The sequence below is a fragment of the Bufo gargarizans genome, chromosome 7 (genome assembly GCF_014858855.1).
Source record: "Bufo gargarizans isolate SCDJY-AF-19 chromosome 7, ASM1485885v1, whole genome shotgun sequence".
NCBI lineage: Eukaryota > Metazoa > Chordata > Amphibia > Anura > Bufonidae > Bufo > Bufo gargarizans.
In genome coordinates, this window is record NC_058086.1 from 197,439,699 (window position 1) to 197,461,732 (window position 22,034).

General features: G+C 43.8%; 1 protein-coding gene across 2 annotated transcripts in view; it reads right to left on the reverse strand.

Annotated features, from left to right (window-relative positions):
* The window catches only part of LOC122943308 (FERM domain-containing protein 4B-like), a 79,783-nt gene that overhangs the window by 27,397 nt on the left and 30,352 nt on the right, over nucleotides 1–22,034 (reverse strand). For both annotated transcript variants that reach the window (XM_044300942.1, XM_044300941.1), the window contains exons 3-6: nucleotides 14,871–14,954; nucleotides 12,841–12,906; nucleotides 11,655–11,712; nucleotides 10,102–10,188 (exon numbers count right to left, since the gene is read on the reverse strand). In XM_044300942.1, the coding sequence (XP_044156877.1) occupies nucleotides 10,102–10,188; nucleotides 11,655–11,708 (141 nt within the window). In that variant the 5' untranslated portion in view covers nucleotides 11,709–11,712; nucleotides 12,841–12,906; nucleotides 14,871–14,954. The remainder of the gene's footprint in view (nucleotides 1–10,101; nucleotides 10,189–11,654; nucleotides 11,713–12,840; nucleotides 12,907–14,870; nucleotides 14,955–22,034) is intronic.

Genomic DNA, 22,034 nt, shown 5'->3' on the forward strand with positions numbered 1-22,034 from the left:
AGAAAAGCACACAGGAAATGAAGAAGCCTATTTATCATCAGGTCACCCTGCTGGGAAGGACAAATCGTCCTCTGGGAACAGGCCTGAACTTATAGGTCTCCACAGTAGGCCTCACCCTGTTATTCTTGTGACCCGAGGTAGAAGAATTGGGTGTCCTTTGTTTCAGATCCATAATCATAAAGCCATTCAATTCCTATTCAATAATAATAATAATAATTAAACAATTCAATTATTGTATAACATTATTATTATAATTCATAAATCTGTTCCCATTGTACTAAATCCTCCTCCTTCCCCCTCCAATGTAATGTCCTATAATTTCGGTCACCTACACAGATAACAGAAGCGGGAGAAAGCTACAAATCACAGCTATAACATTGCCCATAAAGATCACATTGTTATATAGAGTTAAATTTCCCCGCTCCCTTAGCTAGTCAGTCTTTACTGTAGCTCTGGGTATTTTATTCCTAAACCAGGATGAACAGTTCTTCCTAGATACGCGTGTTGCCTTGTGGGTGCACAAAAAAAGGTCTGGCTATGGGAATCAGAGAGGGGCCTCCGCTGTGCATGCAGGTGGAAATGGGATTGAGCCACTGCCAGACTCCATTGGTAGCGGCTTATTAAAATGGTTTTCTTACTGTTTAATACTGATGACCTATCCTCAGGATAGATCATCAGTATCTGATCGGTGGGGGTCCGACACCCGGAACAGCCACCAATCAGCTGTTTGACGAGGCGGCAGAGCTTACTGACTTTCTTGCAGCTTACAAAGCACAGCGCAGTCCATTGGATAGCCACTGTACTTGGTATTGAGCTGAATGGGACTGAGCTGCGTCTAGGCCACGTGATCAATGAATGTGACGTCACTGGCCTAGGAGGTGGCTGTGGTGTTTACTGGAGAGCCACAGTTTTTCAAACAGTTGACTACGTGGATACGGGGAAGCCTACCCCCACCGATCAGATACTGATAACCTATCCTGAGAATAAGTCATCAGTGGTAAACACTTGGGCATCCCCTTTAACAACAGTGATAGGACATGTTGAAATCCAATGTGTTCAATATTTCACTCCCCTAACGTCTGCTCGTGGGGTCAGGGTGCCCCCCAAATCTTGACAGGTTCAGACGATTTACATCTAATGTGAATAGGCACCTTTAGATGAGTTCAGTGACCTCTCTCCCCCTAAGCCTTTGGCTGTTTAGTATATACACAGTATAAGGATATATATTTAGATTATATACTATATATATATAACAGTTCAGTGTTTATTCACACATTAAGGCCTAGTTCACACGATCGTTTTTTTTGCGAATGTACGGGCCGTATATTTTGTGTTCCATATACGGAACCATTCATTTCAATGGTCCCGCATTAAAAACGGAATGTGTTCCGTAAGCATTCCGTTTCCGTATTTCCGTTCTGTTGAAAGATAGAACATGTCCTATATTTGGCCGCAAATCACGTTCCGTGGCTCCATTCAAGTCAATGGGTCCGCAACAATAACTGAACACATACGGAAATGCATCCATATGTCTTCCGTATCCGTTCCGTTTTTGCTGAACCATCTATTATAAATGTTATGCCCAGCCCAATTTTTTCTATGTAATTACTGTATACTGTACATGGCATACGGAAAAACGGACCGCAAAAAACTATAAAAGCCATACGTTCATGTGAACTAGGCCTAAGTAAGTGACATAGAAAATCAGTTTCCAGAAAAACAATTACGCAGAAGTCCTTTTATAAAGCAGAGTCCACGTGTTTTCACACAAACATGGTAGCAGGCCTTAATCCCGGCCCAAACTCCCAGGCCCCAACACAGAGACCGGCAGCACGTCACTGTCAGAGAGGAGTCATCCATACCACCTGACAGTGCTGCCTGTGTTTTATATCCAAAAACAAGACCCGTCCTGGCACATGGGGAGTAGCCACCCACCCATCACTTTGACTACTCCCAGTATGAGCCGTCCCGGGTTAGCTTTGCAGCCAACACTAAAACAGCTGAAGTGTCAGACTGCAATCTGCAAAACTGATACTTTGAGAAAAACCGTCTCTTACCTCACCGAGGCCAGGAACCTCGGTGACACGTACCGACCATCAATCACGACCCCTTGTTCCTTCCCACAATATATACATATATATTGGCTGCTTCCTTTCAGGTTTTCAGCTTTAGTTTGCACAGTAAACAATGTCCTCACTTTTTATTGTTTTGTTCATTGGAAATAAACCTGACCTGTAAATAGATGATTTTGTGCCTTTACGTGTTTGCACCTATAAAGGGCATGACATGTCACATTTATGGTGTTTTGTCTCATACCTTCTATATTTCAGCAGATAGAGTCAGTACATATAACAGAAACTAGGAATGACAAGTTGTTAGTGAGTGACTCGTAGGGGGTCAATCTGTCTGAAAAGGGGGGATCACGGCCGCTTGAGCTGAAATAAGTTTTACTCCCTGCTTAGTCATAAGCTGGGTGACAACCAACATGGCCACCATTGCAGTTCAGTCCTACCTTTCTCTGACTCCTGAAAGACAATGGCCATTGAGCGCAGTGAAAACCTGTCCTGAGATGACTCTGTTGGCCGTTCAGGTTATAAGACCATGCAGTCCAGCTCATTTCATGACTATTCAACTCTAAAGGACTTTACATTTTCTTTGCTGTCACCCAACAGGGCGTCAAGACGAGACATTTCCTTCCTGGCTCGGTCTCACCTACAACCTGTTCTCACTTCAAGCCGCCCACACGACACGGTGTGTGAGGAGTGTCACACACAGCTGACTAAAGACGGCATTGAAGTGTGGGGAGGACACAGGTATTGCTCATACGTCTAGGTGCAAAGAGCATGAAGATCATCTTGCAAATCTGTTAGGGCAGTGATTTGAAGCTCAAGCCTTCCTCACCACCAAGTTTTAGTAAGGGTCCACCTAAAGGCTGTATTACACAGCCCGATTCTGCAGGCGATTGTCACGAAGGAAGCGTTCCCTGCCGGCAATCACCTGCTGGCTACCGGAGAAGACCACTGCTATTACATGCAGCGATCCCCTCCACAGCCTACGGAGGAGCAATCATTAAGGCATCGCTCGTCCCAATACTGTCTAGTTATTTGCCGGCAGCAGATCGTAATTACACAGCATGATCTGCCGCTGGAAATTTCAGCATGCTCGTTCACATGATCCGGCGCAAATACTGGCCGAAACCTGGCATTTATGCCAGAAATCGGCAAGATCACCGCTGGACCTCATTGGAGTCAATGGGGATCCGGTAGTAACATAGAGGATCTGGCAACGCTGGATCCTGTGAAATCAAGCAGGCTGCTCTGTGCCGGGACAGCCTGCCGGATCTCCTAACAGAGATGTGAACTAAGCCTAAGGCTCTGTTCACTCTTCCACTAGAAGCTTGGTCATATATGATGAGAAAAACTCCAGAGCATGCAGCACTATTCTTCCAGTCAAAATGACCGCCACCATGGAGAAACTTGGGGGAACCCATCGTCGGTTAGTAGGATCTGTTGGGCGTCGTTGGTGTCTGTCATATTACTCATCCTGCACTCCGTTACTTTGTTTTTCAACTTCTATGATGGAAGAGCATAATAAAAACTTGGTGTGAACAGATCTTAACAACATCAATTTAGAAATTAAAATTACACTGTGGTGTATGTTCTCTACATTGCTGTGCAGCTGAATACAGTGTATTGTTTCCCACTATCACACAAATAAAGCCTGTATTACACCTGCCAACTTTTCGGCATATGATCGCTAACTAGTGTTCGTATGAATGCTTGTTAGCGATCATCTTGCATTGTAATGCTGCTGCCGATTGCCCAATGAAAGAGCAAATGCTCGATCATCGGACAATCCATATCTTTTGACATGTTAAAAAATAATTGTTTGCAGGCAAACCGCCAGCAAACCACTATACAGCATGGGGACGAGCGATGGCATAGCGATCACTCCTCCCCATGCTGCGGAGGAGATCGATGCATGTAATAGCAGCGGTCTCCTCCGCTAGAGAGCAGGCGATTGCTGGGATGGAACACTTCCCTCCCGACAATCGTCTGCCACATCGGGCTGTATGATAAGCAGAAACGCTCTTCTATGGGATCCAGAACAATGGCTGATCGTTACTTTATCTGTAGTTCTGAGAACCACCAGATACATCTATGGATCCGCAGCCTCATGTACTACTCCCTGCATTATAAACTGCTGACTTTAGGTTTGGTGCATCTTGAAGAACCTCCATCTGAAAAATATTTATTTAGTCTTCCCACTGTATGCCAATGAGTCACGCCGTGTGGTCTCGTTAATAGAATTGTGCAGGTCTCTGAAGCCTTGAAGATACAGATAATTCTCTCAAGGTCCTGTCATCTAGCGCACAGCACATAGGCCATGACTTCCAGCAGAGAAGATTGGTGGCCTCTCCAAATAGCCTCTGGGCGCATGGGGTGATGGGGATGATTATGCAAAATCTATTTACACATTAAAGAGATTTTTCATCAGAAAGAAACAGGATTTGCTTAAAGTGGCATCTAATGAGTGATTGAGTTTCTACAAGAAGTAACTTCTCCCAGATTTGGTTTATTATGTTGACTGCAGTCTCACCTTGAGAGGTTGGTCATTCCTAAGTCAATCAAACAGGTTGTGAAAATATGAAAAGTAGAGGATGGGTAGGACCTTTGCAATACCTCAGAAGTGCCCCAAATGCCCTGCCCAGAGAGTTGGTCCCACTTCCTTAGCCACTTTCTATAGCATTGAATGGGAGTGTTGGGCACAGCAGAACTTTCACTTCCTGTTTCCGACAACCCAATTCATCTCTATGGGGAGTGGTGTGGCCAACTCTCCAATCATGAATGATGACTTTTGGCCCTTCGTTATGATGGTCTCACGGGACCCCTAGTTATACTTTTATGATTAGGGTCAGTTGCCAGCAATTGCTTTGGCAAACACCATGCAGCAATGGGTGCTATATGGGGTTAGAATTAAAGCGGTATTCCTAGATGGGACATTGATGGCATATCTCTAGGACAGGGATCAGCAACCTCCAGCTGTTCTGAAACTACAACTCCCAAAATGCTCCATTCATTTCTATGCGAGTTAGAAGAACAGCCAAGTTTGTTTGCATGCTGGGAGTTGTAGTTTCATAGCAGCTGGAGTGCCGAAAGTTGCTGATCCCTGCTATAAGATATGCCATCAATGCCAGAACGGTTTGGGTCCCACTTCTGGGACCTGTTACAATCTCCAGAACAGGTCCCCAAAGAGTAGGTAGAGCAGTCGCACATGTGCAACTACCTTACCTTCCGTTCTGTAATATGGGGGTTCTGAAAATAGCAGATCGCTGACTTGGCTATTTCTGGCAGTTACATAGCGGTGAATGGAGAGGTGGCGGTGCATGCTCGGTGTGCTTTCCATTTACGGCTATAGAACTTTCGAAAATAGCCGATCATTAACCCTTTTATTAATATAGGGTTAATGAAAGGGTAAAAATCGAGATTTTCTGAGAGTTTGCTGTACTACAACAAAAGTGTATATTTTGTATTTTATACTTTTCTATTGTCAAAAAAAACTATAAAAACTATTGAATCAGAAAATAGCCGAGCATGCTTGCTATTTCCGGCAGTCCCATAGCAGAATGAAAAGAAACTCCATTTTTGGAATTCCCATAGCAATGAATTCAGAGCATGCTGCTTCGTTTCAGGGGCCCTGTTCTAAAGACGGTGGGACCTGCACCTATCTGACATTTACTAGCAATATGGCATTGATGTCCCAAATGGGAATACCCCTTTAATAGGGTGACATGTAAAAATGCAGCATGTCACTGCTCCCTGGATGTTACCTGGCTTGACAAGCCGCCCATGCTCAGTTGCTTGCTACTGGATAGAGCTGACAGCTATAGGGACCCTTTATCACAGACTATTCCAGGATCGTGGTCATGAGTTGTCTCCCCCATAGACTCTAATGTTTCAGTAATATCTTTTCATCCAGTTCACAGATTTTAGGATTTAAATACAGTAATAAGTACGAGATAGGAACCTTTACAGCCCAATGAAAACCCGAACTGCATCATTCCATAAAACTATTAAACGGTAATTAGGAACCTAGTCGTTTAAGGACTGGACGGGACCGTGAGAAAGTCATGGATTAAATTAGGTGTCCGCTTTCCCCATTGAGATTTTTTTTGTCTCTCCTGTTACCTCCGCCCAAGTAAATCCAGCAGAAGAGCCGGGGAGTGGAGCAGAGAAATATTTATAGAAGAGGTGGAGGAAATCAGAAGCAACGAGTTTCAGGGCTGAATGGAGGATCTGCCGCACCGCCCCACATTCTTCACTCATCACCTATAGAAACTCCCTTTAAAAGGTGCAAGTTACAGTATATACAATGGAGATGACGGCCACAAGTCAGGCACCCCATCTCACCACCATTAATGGTTATGGCTTGACCCATGGGCAAGTTATTGCTTATCTTGTGGGAAGCAAAGAAAAAAATTCCAAAAATTTTTTTTCTTTCCCCAAACAATAAATGGGCAATGAGTTTGCTGATACCCACACAAGTTAAAGTTTTTTTGGGGAAATGTGATATTGATGGCCTATCCTTAGGATAGGCTACTAATGGGATTGTCTGGGCTAAAGATCTTGATGTACTATCCTCAGGATAGGTCATCAATATTGGATCAGAGAGGGTCCTACACTTGGCACCCCAAACTGATCAGCTGTTTTGGGAATATATACCGTGTATGGAACTGGAAGCAGAAGGCTCCATGCCGGGGTACCGCAGCTTACCTCCCATTTAGGCCTCATGCACACGACAGTTTTTTTACACGGTCCGCAAAAACGGGGTCCGTAGATCCGTGACCGTTTTTTCATCCGTGGGTCTTCCTTGATTTTTGGAGGATCCACGGACATGAAAAAAAAGTCGTTTTGGTGTCCGCCTGGCCGTGCGGAGCCAAACGGATCCGTCCTGAATTACAATGCAAGTCAATGAGGACGTATCCGTTTGACGTTGACACAATATGGTGCCATTTCAAACGGATCCGTCACTGGTAAGTGAAAGGTCTGTGCGGCGCATTGCCTATAGCACAGACCTGTCACTTACCAGTAGGAGGAGCTCCCGGCCGGTCACAGACATCGCTGCTCGCAGGTAAGTATGAAGCTTCTACAAATTGCTAAGTAACCATGGCAACCGGGACTGCAGTAGCGTCCCGGTTGCCATGGTTACCGATCGGAGCCCCAGCGATTACACTGGGACTCCGATCGGTACTCTCCACTGCCACCAATGATAGGGGGGGGCGATTTTAATTAGGAGGGGGAGGGAGGGGAGAGGGCCCACTGGCCACCAACGAGTTATCTACAGCGGAGGGAGGGGGGGCCCACTGGACACCAATGAGTTAACTACAGGGGAGGGGGAGGGGGCCCACTGGACACCAATGAGTTAACTACAGGGGAGGGAGGGGGGGCCCACTGGACACCAATGAGTTAACTACAGGGGAGGGAGGGGGGGGGGCGGCCGCACTGGCCACCAATGAGTTAAAAACAGGGGGGGTCTGCCCCCTGCTGCCTGGCAGCACCTGCCAGGCAGCAGGGGGCAGTCATGTACACAGTTTTTCAGTATATTCTAACCTGAAGCGTCCCCATCACCATGGGAACGCCTCTGTGTTAGAATATACTGTCGGATCTGAGTTTTCACGAAGTGAAAACTCACCTCTGAAAAAGCTTTTATGCAGACGGATCTTCGGATCCGTCTGTATGAAAGTAACCTACGGCCACGGATCACGGACACGGATGCCAATCTTGTGTGCATCCGTGTTCTTTCACGGACCCATTGACTTGAATGGGTCCGTGAACCGTTGTCCGTCAAAAAAATAGGACAGGTCATATTTTTTTGACGGACAGGAAACACGGATCACGGTCTCGGCTGCAAAACGGTGCATTTTCCGATTTTTCCACGGACCCATTGAAAGTCAATGGGTCCGCGAAAAAAAACGGAAAACGGCACAACGGCCACGGATGCACACAACGGTCGTGTGCATGAGGCCTTACTTTAATGTATGCCGGCGCTGGAAACTGCACAATCTAAGGAGCCTTCTGCTTCCGGTCTGTAGACTCTATAGTTTCCCGTGCCAAAAAAACAACTGGTTGGTGAGGGTGCCAGATGTCAGACCCCCACCGTTCTGATATTGATGACCTAGCCTGGACAAAGGCTTTAATAACAGATCAATAGGGGTCCTCTTGATCAGCTGACTGGAAAGACTGGCAAACATTACACCCCCTTCATTATATACTAAGAACAGCGCCATGCATTTGGTAGTGGCTGTGGCTGGTATTGCAGCTGTTTAAGCACAGCCCCATTTACCTGGAGCCCATGAGCAGGAGTTCCGCTGGTTCCCCTAAACATACAAGTCCTGACAAGTCATGTTTGATCAGATTACTGTAATATATACATTTATGCACCTCCATCCCATACCTGTTTTTCCTGCAAATAGCATTGCCCAACATTTAAATATTACCCTTCCTAAAATCCCAGCCTGCGCAAAAATGTCATAAATACTAGAGAAGTGACTCATTTCAGGTAATTGCATGTGCGCTGTGAGTCAATCCACCATAACCTTTAATAAGTGATGCCATTTTATTCTACAATGTGCGCAATTTAATGACTACGGACGGCTTGGACTAAATTTACTGCAGTGAACGTGAGTACGGTGTACAGACAGGCGATGCCAATATATAAAAAACAAACGAGTTAAGCGAGCGCCCAAGACAATTGTGTGAGTGCAATGAAAATGCATAGTGAATGTCTAATCGAATACAGCAGGGATGGCCAACCTGTGGCTCTCCAGCTGTTGAAAAACTACAACTCCCAGCATGCCCAGACTGCCTACAGCTATCAGCCTACAGCAGGGCATGGCGGGAATTGTAGTTTTACAACAGCTGGAGAGCCGCAGGTTGGCCGTCCCTGGAATACAACATTGGAAAAAAGGGATAGCGCGGGAAAAACATGGCTGCATTCTCCCAGAAACAGTGCCACACCTGTCCATAGGTTGTGTCTGGTATTGCAGTTCTACTCCATTGAAATGACCGTGGCTTAGCTGCGATACCAAACACTACCTGTGGACAAGATGTGGCACTGTTTTGGGAATAAGGCAGCCATGTTTTTCTAATCCTGGACTACCCCTTTAAATGGTTTTTGGCAAGAAAAACCCTTAGGGCTGTTTCACACGACCGGATCCCGCGCGTGTCATCCGCAGCGTGAAAGACAGCCAAGCCACACTATGGACAGCAGAGACGCGGAGCAGTAACATGATTGATAATGCTCTGTACCTCTCTGTGATCTTTTAACTACAAAATCACAGTGAGATAAAGTTGTCACCGTGATTTTGTAGTAAAAAGATCACAGAGAGGCAAAGAGCTTTATCAATCATGTTACTGCTTCGTGTCTCTGCTGTCCATAGCGCGGCTTAGCTGTCTTTCACGCTGCGGATGACACGCGCAGGATCCGCTCGTGAGAAACAGCCCTTATTGTAAAGGATAAGTGACTGATTAAAAGGGGGCCCCAGCCATTCACAAGAACAGGGGGTTCAGTGTTCCCCCGTTTGAATGTAGTGGCAGGTTGAGCATGCCCACTCCCGCTCCATTCAGGTTTATGGGACTGTGGTTTCCTCTCTCTGGAATTCCCATAGGGCTGAATGGAGCAGCAGCAGACATGCTCTAAGGGAACATGGGACCCTATTCACGTGAACGGCAGAGGCCCCAGTGGTCAGGCCATCACCGATCAGACACTTACTTCCCATCCTGTAGATGGGGGATAAGTGTTTCTCTTGGGGAAAACCCCTTAAAATGCACAAGTGGCTACATGCGGTGACATACACAGAGAATGGTGGGTCCCATAGCAGAATCATTATAGGGCCAATATGTATTGTCCATGGACGCACTGGATGTAAACAACCCTACTTTCAATAAAGTTTATTTGTAAAAAAAAAAAAGTATAAAATTATGTTTTTTCAGACCATTGGTTCCCAACCTGTAGCTCTCAAGCTATTGCACAACAAGAGGACATGCTGAGAGTTGTAGTATTTAAATCAGGCTATTTACCAGAAGTAGTAAGAGAACATACCTTCCTGGGCTTTATCTTGTCTTGAATATCGTACTGTCCAATTCCTTTGTAGCTAATTCCCAGCCACCAGGGGATTCCTTGCTTGTCCTGGAAAGAATGGAAAAAAATTGGCGAATATAAAAACTCTAAATCGTTTTTAGAAATAAATCAAATCCTATCGTCATCTGTCCCTTTTGTCAATTGAAATGGATTTTTTTTCAGGCTCTCTATATTCACATCTGGCAGTTCTAGGAGGCTGCAAAAGATTTAAGGGTGTCGCTTGGCCTGCCGGAGGATATGACAAATTCGTGAGAGGCCTGCGCCTCACCATAAATTTGTCCCATCCTCCAGCAGTACAGAGGGAATCAACACCAGCGCATAAAACGCTGGTCTTGATAAATGTCCCCCAAAATATATGAAATATACAGTATATATATTAATATTATAGTGAATATTTGTGTATAATATAGAACAAAATAAAATTAAAAACAAGATTCAAAAATGTACTAAACAGGCAGAAGAGTAGTCTAAATTCAAATATAGGTCAGGACTGGCAGCAAACAAGCAAAGTCAGTAAACAAGCCGAGGTCATGGCAGGTAGCAAACAAGCATCATGAAATAAACAGGCCGGGGTCAGGGCAGGTGGCAGTCGAAAAGCCTAATCCATTAACAAGCCAATGTCAATACCGGAAACTTAGTAAGTCAAAATAGCAGCTGTGCAATATGATTGTACTTCCGTGTTACAGCTGACTCCACCATTACATTTTTCTGCTGCAAAACATTATCCCAAGATTCTCGTTCTCTATGATATGAAGGGCAAAGTGTAATTGTCCCTCATCCCTCACAATGGACTTCTGCTAATCTACCACGGCTTTCATGTTCCTCTTAGGGGGCCATACAGCTGTCTCGTAATCACTTTGATGGCCGTTGGTAGAACATAAGGCACACTGCAGACCTATGATATTACTGCTGGCCCTCTGTGAGAGTTGGCATCTTGATGGTCTCCTGGGCAATGTGTCAGTGGTCTGCACCTCATCTGCTGTTCTTTTCACTAGTTTCGCAAATGTTAGCTCTAGGCGGTGGAAGTTGTTTCAATCTAAGGTATCGGCTGCAGCAGACGGTTGTGAGCGGTGACCGCAAAGCATCAATGGCAGCGGGGGACCAAAGGAGCCAGTGGGGAGCAGCAGGTGAATATACTTCATTCCGCGGGTTCAGAAGGGTGAGGGGATCTGACAGAAAGGCCCCTAAAGCTGGACAACCTGTGGAGCTTCTGACGCAAGTATGAAGACAGCCTAAGCCTACAACATGTTCCCTGGATTAGGTAAAAAAAATTAAAATAGGTCTACTAGAATCTCAAATAGCCCTGGGGATGCAGCTCAATGCCAAGATGCAGCACACAAAGGAAATGAAAGCAATATAAAAACTTTCAGCATCTCATACAGCAGCCGAAATAACTTAATAAAAGATCAAAACATTGGAACAGCATGGCCTACACCATCATGGCCTACTAATAAAGCCTGTGAACAAGAAAATAACGTTTTTATGGATGTGTTTATAGAGGAACGGTCACTGACCTTTACTTTGTAGTAATGAACACCATATGTAGGCAGCGCTTCCACTATTTTCATGTACCTGCAGGTGGGGGGAACAGAGAAAGAAGAAAAAATGTCACAAAGGGATGAACATAGTTAAATATCATACCACGCTGGTCATCATGACAGGCGTTCGGTGCATCTACCGGCCAACGCACCGCAGGCTTCTATATTGCAGAACTAAAACCGATTTATTACTGTATGAAGATAAGTTAGGCTGTTGCCAATTGTAGTGAACAGGTGACCAGAAGAGCTGGTGGGGCATATTGATGATGACCCCAGACTTTCCCCGGGTAGGATGCCCACTGGTGCCCAGAAGAAGAAGGAATGAATTTAAGGGGTTGTACCAGGTTTGAAAGTCATCCTCCATCCACAGGATACCTAACTGGTTGGTGGGGATCTGACCCATGTGCCCCCAACTGAGGTACTCAGCCATCTCCTGCAGACCCATGGGGAATGAATGGAGCGAAAGCTTATCCTCCATCCATGTGATAGGAGGGTGTCATTTTTGGGGTCTCGTACAAATGGTGGTTCTTGAGCCCTTCCGTCTAAAATGAACCTGGCAACAGAGGATGTGCACTGCTGCTTCATTCAAAGTCTATGGGACTGTCATAGCCTGAGAACTCGGCTATCTCCAGCAGTCCCAAAGCGTTTGACTAGAGTGGCAGCGCCATGCTCCTTCCAAACAGAAGACGATACACTTGGCCACAGCTCCATTGAAGAAAAGGAATCGGGACCCCCGATGATCAGACACTTATGTCCTATGCTGTCAGTAGACAGAGCATCTTCACACATTACCCCATGTATGGATACCATACTCTTATCTGTGAACACGCTTGGTGTACAGAAAAATGGCAGTGCCTGTCACCATAGTTCCAGTGGTTTGCTCCACTACCCAGCCAATGTATAATAACAATGGTAGGGTATATAAAGCAATTATATAGGGGGATCCCTATCCCTCCAGTAGTCAGAGCGGACAGCTACTACGAGGACGACCCAGTGCGTCAAGGCAGTACTCGCATGGGCACAAAGTAATTTGGGTTAGGGCATTCATAGCGGTTCCTCTGGTGACCCGCTGACCATTAGGGGGCCAACAGCGCTACACCTGCAATATTTTATATACACAGTATATATATGTATATGGTAGAGCTGCACATGAACGTCTTACCGCACTATGGCTTGTCCTCTAGTGACACCTTTTAACTTCTTGCAATGTTCGATTACTCGATCCTCACTAGAGACGAAAAGCAATTTCCGGTTATAATAAAGGTGAAGAATATAATAAAGATCACATGTTGAAATCACAGCTTTTTTAGCACATTGCGGCACACAGCAATAATGCCTCAACTGTCACATTTTTTCACCTCATGTGAATCAGACCATAAATCCTGCTTTGAGCAATGACGTTTAAAGGGGTTACCGACGAAGTTAATACTCCTTTTTACTCTCTTATTGGCAGAACTTCCCTTTCTGTGGGAGGTCAGCGGCTCCTAGGAGACAATCAAGCACCAGCATCTCTCAAGGTTGCTCTTGTTAACTCTTTCCTCCTCTGTATATAAAATAATCCCTCATACGTAGCCCCAGAGATACATATGGTATGTAAGGCCCCTTACAATTTCCTTCTCTTTCTAGAGAGAGATAGAGCTCTATATTTCTATGAATTTACAAGTAGGGATGAATGAATGAAAGACGTCTGGGCCACTTTACTATAAGATCACTACGCCTGCACTGAAAGCAGTGAAGCTACTGAGCATGTCCGTCCACCTCTGAATGCAGGAGAAGGTGGACCAGAAGGATAAACAGCAGGGGGCGCTACCAGAGAGGAAAATGTAATGTACATTAAGAGCAAACAATATTTTTATTACGTGCATATGGCGATCATGCTTCATTTGCAATGCCCTCTTCATTGTGCAGTTTTCCGTGGGATAACCCTTTCATCTAAGAAACTGTATGTAAAATATTGAAGATAGTTTTTTTCCCCCCAGACACAACATCTCCCTTGTCCTTGAGCTGTATTCGGTATTGCAGTGCAGTCCCATCGTGAGCGAGTGGGAGGAAAAAAAGGATCTCATAATTGGATTTGAATTTTTTTTTTTTTTTCCTGGGATAATTGCTTAGACAGGATCCAATTGTAAGAAACTTTCAGGCCCTGGAGGTTAACAAGAATGCTTCCATTCACTGACAGCAAGCAAAGGTTATAAAATTAAAACATATTAGGCAGTTTATTAGAAAGAAGATTTTTATATATATTTTTTTACAACATATTGATTAAAGGGAAGGTCTCACTATTCAAATGACCAATTAGGGCTTATAGAGGTCATTGAGGGGGGCCAGGGGGGTAGCAGGAGAAGTGACTGATTTGGGGCCCGAACTCAGAAGGGGCCCACCCAGGAGGAGGACTAAAAGATTTTATTGTCAGGGCCCCCTCAACAGTATTCTACAATGACTATATACAGTGACACTGTAGGACAGGGATGGCCAACCTGAGGCTCTCCAGCTGTTGCAAAACTACAACTCCCATCATGCCCGGACAGTCTACAGCTATCAGCCTACAGCAGGGCATGGTGGGAGTTGTAGTTTTACAACAGCTAGAGAGCCGCAGGTTGGCCATGCCTGCTGTAGGAAATGGACGGAACGGCCGCCTTGTGCGATCTTGACTAGCCACAGGAGTGGGGGTTGCACGGGAAAAGGGTGTTGCAAAGAAGTTGCTGTGGAGGACCCCATTCAAAAATTTGCCCAGTACTTTCTGGTTACACCCCTGAGGGGGGCTACTATGGAAGAGCGGCTACTGATCTGGCTGGTCCAGCCTGTCCGTGCACTGCCTGATCAGCCAATCAGTTGAACGGCCAGCACGTAATATTCTATACATTACAAATGTAGCACACAGAGGACTGACCTGAAGCTCCTAGACCCAATACAAAATTCATAACATGACCCCGACCTACAAAGTGGCGTCTTCATAAGTGGCGGTGGGGCCTTTGGACCTCCTTTGGCAGCACGGGCCCTGGTGCATCTGCTATGTCTGCACCCAACATAACTAAGCCCATGGTAATATAAGACTGAATGATTATCTATGAAGGTAACACTCAATGATACACATCTACTCCAGTAATCTGATCCGCTACGATAGTAAACGGCTCCATATGACGGAGTAGTATCCAGGCACAGTATGGGATGAGTAGCATCGTGTGTACCTACCAGTAGGTAAGTGACGGGTGTTCCTGTAGCGTCCTGGTGGGCAGAGCTGGCAGAATCTTCAGATCTTTTCTTGCATTTTCATCACTATAGCAAAACAAAGACAAGTTGAAAAACTACAGTTTGTTTTTCCTGGCAGGAGATGAATAACTAATGACCGAGGGCATCTTTCATTCACACCACAGACTCGGATTTCAAGGTTCAGGTGACAAAGATACAATAAAATGAGGTTACGTGCACCTCTGACTGCTAAGACGGACTGCAAACTAACACAGCAGCAGACAGCGAAAGAGTACAAAGCAAAAAGTTGAAAATAAAAAATCCTCCAACCACAAAAATAATCCAATTTTTTTTTTTTAAATCATCAAGTCATGTTCAGATGTTCTCTACAAACTGGGAAATCAATAATATTAAAGTTGTCACCCAGCTTTCCTAGCATCCTGAATGACAAATCTGACTACTTACGTCCTCACCTCATACAGTATTGGGGGTGCATTACTACATAATTAGGGCTCCTGCATACGACCGTAGCCATAATTGCGGATCCACAAAACATGGATGCCGGCCATGTGCGTTTCACAAGTATAGGACATGTTCTATTGTTTTGCGGGGCCGCTGAACAGACATACATTAAAGTGAATGGGTCCCCATCTGACCTGTAAAAAAATGCGGATCGGACGCGGACAAAAAGCACAGTTGTGTGTATGAGCCCTTAGGCAGCTTTTGTCATTCTGGAATCTGGGAAAGCTGGGTGTTAACCCCACTAGTTATTAACCAGCTTTGCCAAACAATTTCATTATCATCTGATTTGCCGCAACTGAAGTTGCCTTGATTATTCATGACTGAATAATACTGCCATACAGTGGCTGAATAATACTGCCATACAGTGGCTGAATAATACCACAATGTAATGACTGAATAATACTGCCATACAGTGGCTGAATAATACCACAATGTAATGACTGAATAATACTGCCATACAGTGGCTGAATAATACCACAATGTAATGACTGAATAATACTGCCATACAGTGGCTGAATAATACCACAATGTAATGACTGAATAATACTGCCATACAGTGGCTGAATAATACCACAATGTAATGACTGAATAATGCTGCCATACAGTGGCTGAATAATACCACAATGTAATGACTGAATAATACTGCCATACAGTGGCTGAATAATACCCCAATGTAATGACTGAATATTACTGCCATACAGTGCCTAAATACCACGAAACAGTGATTAAATAATACCACAACTAAAAATACTGCCATACAGTGACTGAATAATACTGCCAGACAGCGGCTAAATAATACCACCATATAATGACTGAATAATACTGCTATGCAGTGACTAAATAATACTACACTATAATGACTGAATAACACTGTCATACAGTGGCTAAATAATATAATGACTGAATAATACTGCCATACAGTGGCTAAAAAATTACCACAATATAATGACTGAATAATACTGCCATACAGTGGCTAAAAAATACCACAATATAATGACTGAATAATACTGCCATACAGTGGTTGAATAATACTGTCATACAGTGGCTGAATAATACCACAATGTAATGACTGAATAATACTGCCATACAGTGGCTGAATAATACTGCTATACAGTGCCTAAATACCACGAAACAGTGATTAAATAATACTGCATATAATAGCTAAATAATACCACAACTAAAAATACTGCCATACAGTGACTGAATAATACTGCCAGACAGCGGCTAAATAATACCACCATATAATGACTGAATAATACTGCTATGCAGTGACTAAATAATACTACACTATAATGACTGAATAACACTGTCATACAGTGGCTAAATAATATAATGACTGAATAATACTGCCATACAGTGGCTAAAAATTACCACAATATAATGACTGAATAATACTGTCATACAGTAGCTAAAAAAACCCCACAATATAATGGCTGAATAATACTGCCATACCGTAGATAAATAATACTACTATACAGTGCCTATATAATACCACCATACAGTAATTACATCATACCCCATATAATAACTAAACTTAACACCACTAAAAATACTGCCATACAGTAACTGAATAATAATGACATACAGTGACTTAATACTACCACCTCCATGATAAAATCATGATAGTCAAGCTGAATAATACCTGATGACTACAAGAACAGTAATATTACATATCACAAGGACGGGGCACTGGTGAAGTCGGTGACCACCAAGGCTGGATTATAGGGAGGGCACATTGGGATGTGGGGGCCACCATTGATTTCCAGAAATTAAGACCCCTATAAAGCTCTTAAGCCTCCTTTGGCTCTGCTCGGTGATACTGAATGGAAATCTCTGGGCTGTACCCAAGGGGGTCAGAGCGTTCTTAAGAGCCCTTACATTCTGGAAATCGGTTTCGGATCAAAACCACAAACTTCACCAATGTGATCTATGAGACGATAATTCCGGCCTTCCTCTATTATAGTTATTTATTCACAGACCAGGTTCCTTTTGACCAAAAGAGGCAAAAATATGTTTTTTTAGTGAAGATTATCTGTAAATCCGTCCTTACAATGGAAATATTTAGAGCTGGAGTAGACACGTCGGCCGTCCTTCTAGACGCAGCCCATCAGAGGGGATGAAGTGGTTTATTTGGGTAAAGCACAATTTGATAGATCCTTTACAATAGTTTTTGTAATCAGTCCCCCCATTCTGGAATTTTAAAAATGTTACAGATCCCGCTCCTGCAGCGGTATCGACTCTAATAAATCTCCGACTAGCACTAAACACAGTCTGACCCCAAGGTAAAACAAGTCAGAGAGAAATCCCAAACAGAGGGCGGGGAAAACGACCAGAAACAAAAAATGTAGCTCAGAAATTTTAGATATTTAAAAAATATATATTTATAGAAAATGTGGGCTTTGGCTTGTAATAAATTTGTCAAGCATCACATTTAACATTTGCATTACCCACTTATCAATAGCTTAAATTAAGGAAATTAAATTTTCACAAAAATACTAAAGATTTTTTATTAAATATGATTCCCATACATACTAATATTTCAATCCCAAGTCACAGATTATGTTATGTCACAGCCATTCTGTATAATAACGCCCCCAAAAAATGCTCACTCTAATGTCCCCGTAAGCCAAATTAATGCAAATGCCACCCTTTTTGGGGTTCAATTTGAAGGACGGTCCCTTAAAAATTGGAACTACTGCCGGTATGTGTCCTTTGTGACCTTGGCAGACACTTACCAGCAACCGTGGTGACATTTGGACCTCACTGTGACATCACTGATAGGGCCATTGATTGGCTGACATGGTCGAAACAACGCGTCATAACTAGAATTGCGTAACCAAAGGTCAAGGAACTGAGGGTGGCTGACTACAACTTTTATTGACCTATATTTACCGTAGTTCTCCAGGCTACAGATATCCTCAGGATAGGTCATCAATATCGGATCGGTGGGGGTCCGACAACCAGCACCCCCACTGATCAGCTGTTTTGTCGGAAAGTAACAGAGCGGAAGCAAAAGGCACCGCTGTAGTGAAGCTCAGCTCCCATCCACTTGAATAGGAGCTTAGCTGCAATACCCCGGCACGGCCACTGCACAGTGTATGGAGCTGTTTGCCTCCAGCTCAGAATACCGTATCGTATCCGGCTCTGCGGCTGCCCCAAACAGCGGATGGCCACCGATCTGATATTGATGACCTATCCTAAACACAGGTCATCAATATCTGTAGCCCGGAGAAGCTCTTTAAAAATAGATGATGGGCCTGGAAAATACAATTCAGGGCACAATGTAGTCAGGCAGGATGAAAATTCTCTTATATACGTAATAAATAGAATTTTTCTCAATTGGGAAATTGAAAAACTGCATCAAAATCCTCACAGAAGATGTAATAGTGGCCATATGGGTTGTCACCCAGCCTCAGAAAGGGATATCAGATATTAATAACTTGACAGAAGAACACGAATTTCTGATTTTTGAGCGGTTTGCGTTACAATTTTTTTTTAAGTTCTCTGGCTGACGTATGGGATTTTATAGCTGCCATATGACTCTATATAAGATCAGGAAGTCTCCAGAACCTGATTTACAGGGCTGCCAATGATGAAGGAGACTTATGAGGAGGCTGAGACCCATCCTATACTGTAACAACACTGATTCCTCCAGGAGACAGGGGCCTGTGTTTATTCTGCTCTGGAAGTGACACATGTTCCAAGGGGGAGACAAGGATGCCCATTGTAAAGCTGCCATCCCGTGCTATTTCTGACTCCAAACTTGTGTTTATTATGTTTGTCTTGTCCATACAGGAGCCTGGTAGTCACCAGAACAACAGTTCCCTGCTGGGAAGGCATGTGCTGACACCACAGAACGCCTCTAATGAAGAAGCATTTGTCACTTGGGCCACCATACTGGTTTTTGCCCTTGATATCAGGTTAATCAATCACAGGATGCTACATAATAGACAAACTCACATTTTAACACAACAGACACTAAAAGTCTTGGATGCAATTTTCATTGACCTCTTGGGGAATAAATAGAGTGGCAAGGTTTATTAGAGACCTTAAAAGGGTTCTCCAGTATTTTGATATTGATGATGCCTTATATGTAGCAGCGGGTGATAGTTATTGCAACATTTGGTAGCACCCATGGGTTGTTACTTTTCTTCCTCCACACAAGAGTAGATGTGGGTGGAAGGTTTCCTGGCCTGGGGTGCAGGATGTTGGTAAGTTTTGCACTTCTCATAGTATCATTGTGGTTTTAGATCAGGACTTATGACTAAAAAAACAGCAATTGATCATTGCTTCTTTGGACATGGTCAATGAAGCTTCTTGCTTGGGCCAAGATGGTGTACACATGACAAAGGCTGGCGTAATTTGGCCGATAGCTTTTGCGACTGACCCAATATATAAATTGTGAGGGTGAAGTAAGCTGGTGCCAGGCTCCTCTAGTGGTGGCCCATCTAGCGAGAACAAAAGGATTAGGCGTGTTGAAATCCAAGAGCCATATCCTTCTTTCCCTTGACATACGTCATGGTGGAAGAGTCGGCTAGACCATCTATTATTAGATGGTTGGCTGGTCTAGCCAAAATCAGCAGATTTGACCTACATACATCTAATGTGTATCGCTAGCTAGAGAAGGTAGTAAAAAGTATTCTAGACTCTTTTCTAAGCATTCTCGTAGACCACTTGTTATCTTGGAGGACTCTTCCCACTTTGACATACGGTTCAGATATTCAAGAAGATGTATGATGGAAGCTCAAGTAGAACTAGAACAACACAAAGGTCTCTGTAAAAAGTAGAGGATAACCAAAAGAAAAATCAAAATGCAACCTTCCTCATGGCACTGGGTCATACTACTACACCTCCATTCTTCCCAGTAGGATCAAGATACGATGAGAGTTGTTGTATTGCAAAAAATGGAAAGCTCCAGGTTGGTGACCACTTGTATAATACATAAAACTTGGTCTTGTATTACTCTGCATAGCCTGACAGACACATCTGTACTTGTCTCACTCCTAAATATATACATATGAAGCCTTGTCTTAAAACAAAATATGTTCTCCAAGGCACTACTACTCTGTACACTGAAGCCATGTGGCAAAAATGGGACACGCTCAAACCTGAGGGTATGTAAATATTAGTACAGCACACAGAGACTACACCTCTCAAACAAACCCAAGGCTTATTCTAGTCCAGGCGATGCAGGAATAGGAAAACCTTCCAAGCACTTTCGTAATATGATGCGTGGTGTATTGGATCGAGTAAAGACTTTTGCTTATGAGCTTGTAATAAAATAATATAAACAGAAAATGAATAATGCACAAGGTAGGTGCCACCTATTATATTCTCATTGCAGAATATCCAACTTTCAATAGCTGCATAATCTATGCTGGATATCAAGTTTGGCCTCTTCTATATGCATCGGTCAGCTCAACATCAAAACCAATGATAGATCAAGTGAATAATACGAACTATCTCATGACAATGGCACCTGTCAAGGCAAATGGATATCTTAGGCAGCAGTTGGTTCTTGAATTTGATGTGTTGTAAGTAGGAAATAAAGGCAAGTGGAAGAATCTGAGTGACTTTGACAAGGACCAAGTTGTCAGTTGGTTCAGAACATATCCAAAATTGCAGGTTTTGTGGTGTGTTCCTGGTACCCACCAAAGAACCTACAACAAGGTAATGGGCACCCAAGACTTACTGATGCATGTGGGAAGTGAAGTCTAGCCTGTATGGTGCAATTCCACAGAAGACACCTTTAGAGATCTTGTGGAGTCCATACCTTGACAGGTTAGAGTTGTTTTGGTGGCAATAGGAGGGTCTTCACAATATCAGGCAGGTAGTTTTAGTGTTAAGACAGATTGGTGTATGTGAACCCAGCCTAAAACTTGACCTTTCTTGGTGGGACCTACTAATATCATTAGGATCTGCCAACAATCCAATACCTATAGACAGTGCCCCAATGTCTGCCATGGGGGAAAATAAGATGAAGATCCTAATCTTTACTTTGGATATAATAAGCTGTGCAGATATCTAATGTTTACGGAGTGTTTTGGCCTCAATTTCCAGACCGGAAATTTCGGCTGAGATACGTATGCCAAAATGCGTCCAGCCCCAAATTACATCTATCTGAATGGGGCCTTAAACTAGATTCAACTTCCAGTAGAAGGCACCTGTTCCTCTGTTACTCATTATCATTTATACACTTGGAGATCACCGGGCCATTTATCTGGAATTATTGTTCGTACGAACACTCGTTTCCGACTATTGGCCCATGTAAATGAGGCACCCAATGAACTAACGAGCTTGTTTGTCAGTTGAACACCTCTTGGATTCGGCACCAAAAATTGTTTTGTCGGCAGCTCATCGTCCTGTGTAATTGGGGATCTACTGCCAACAATACGTAAACTAAATGGTGGACAAATAATCGTAATAACGATCATTCATCCCCTCATTGACTTAGCATCGGTCTGTGTGAATAGGCCATTTAAACGAGCAAGCCGTTTCACGTGTATATCATCAATCTGTGCTCATTTGGGACCGTGATTGCCCCTTGTAAAAGGACCCTTGGTCTGAAACAGAATGAGGATGGGGCGATAGCGGTCTTGAAATGACAAGGTCTACTTCTCTGATACCATTCATTTGGGCTTGACT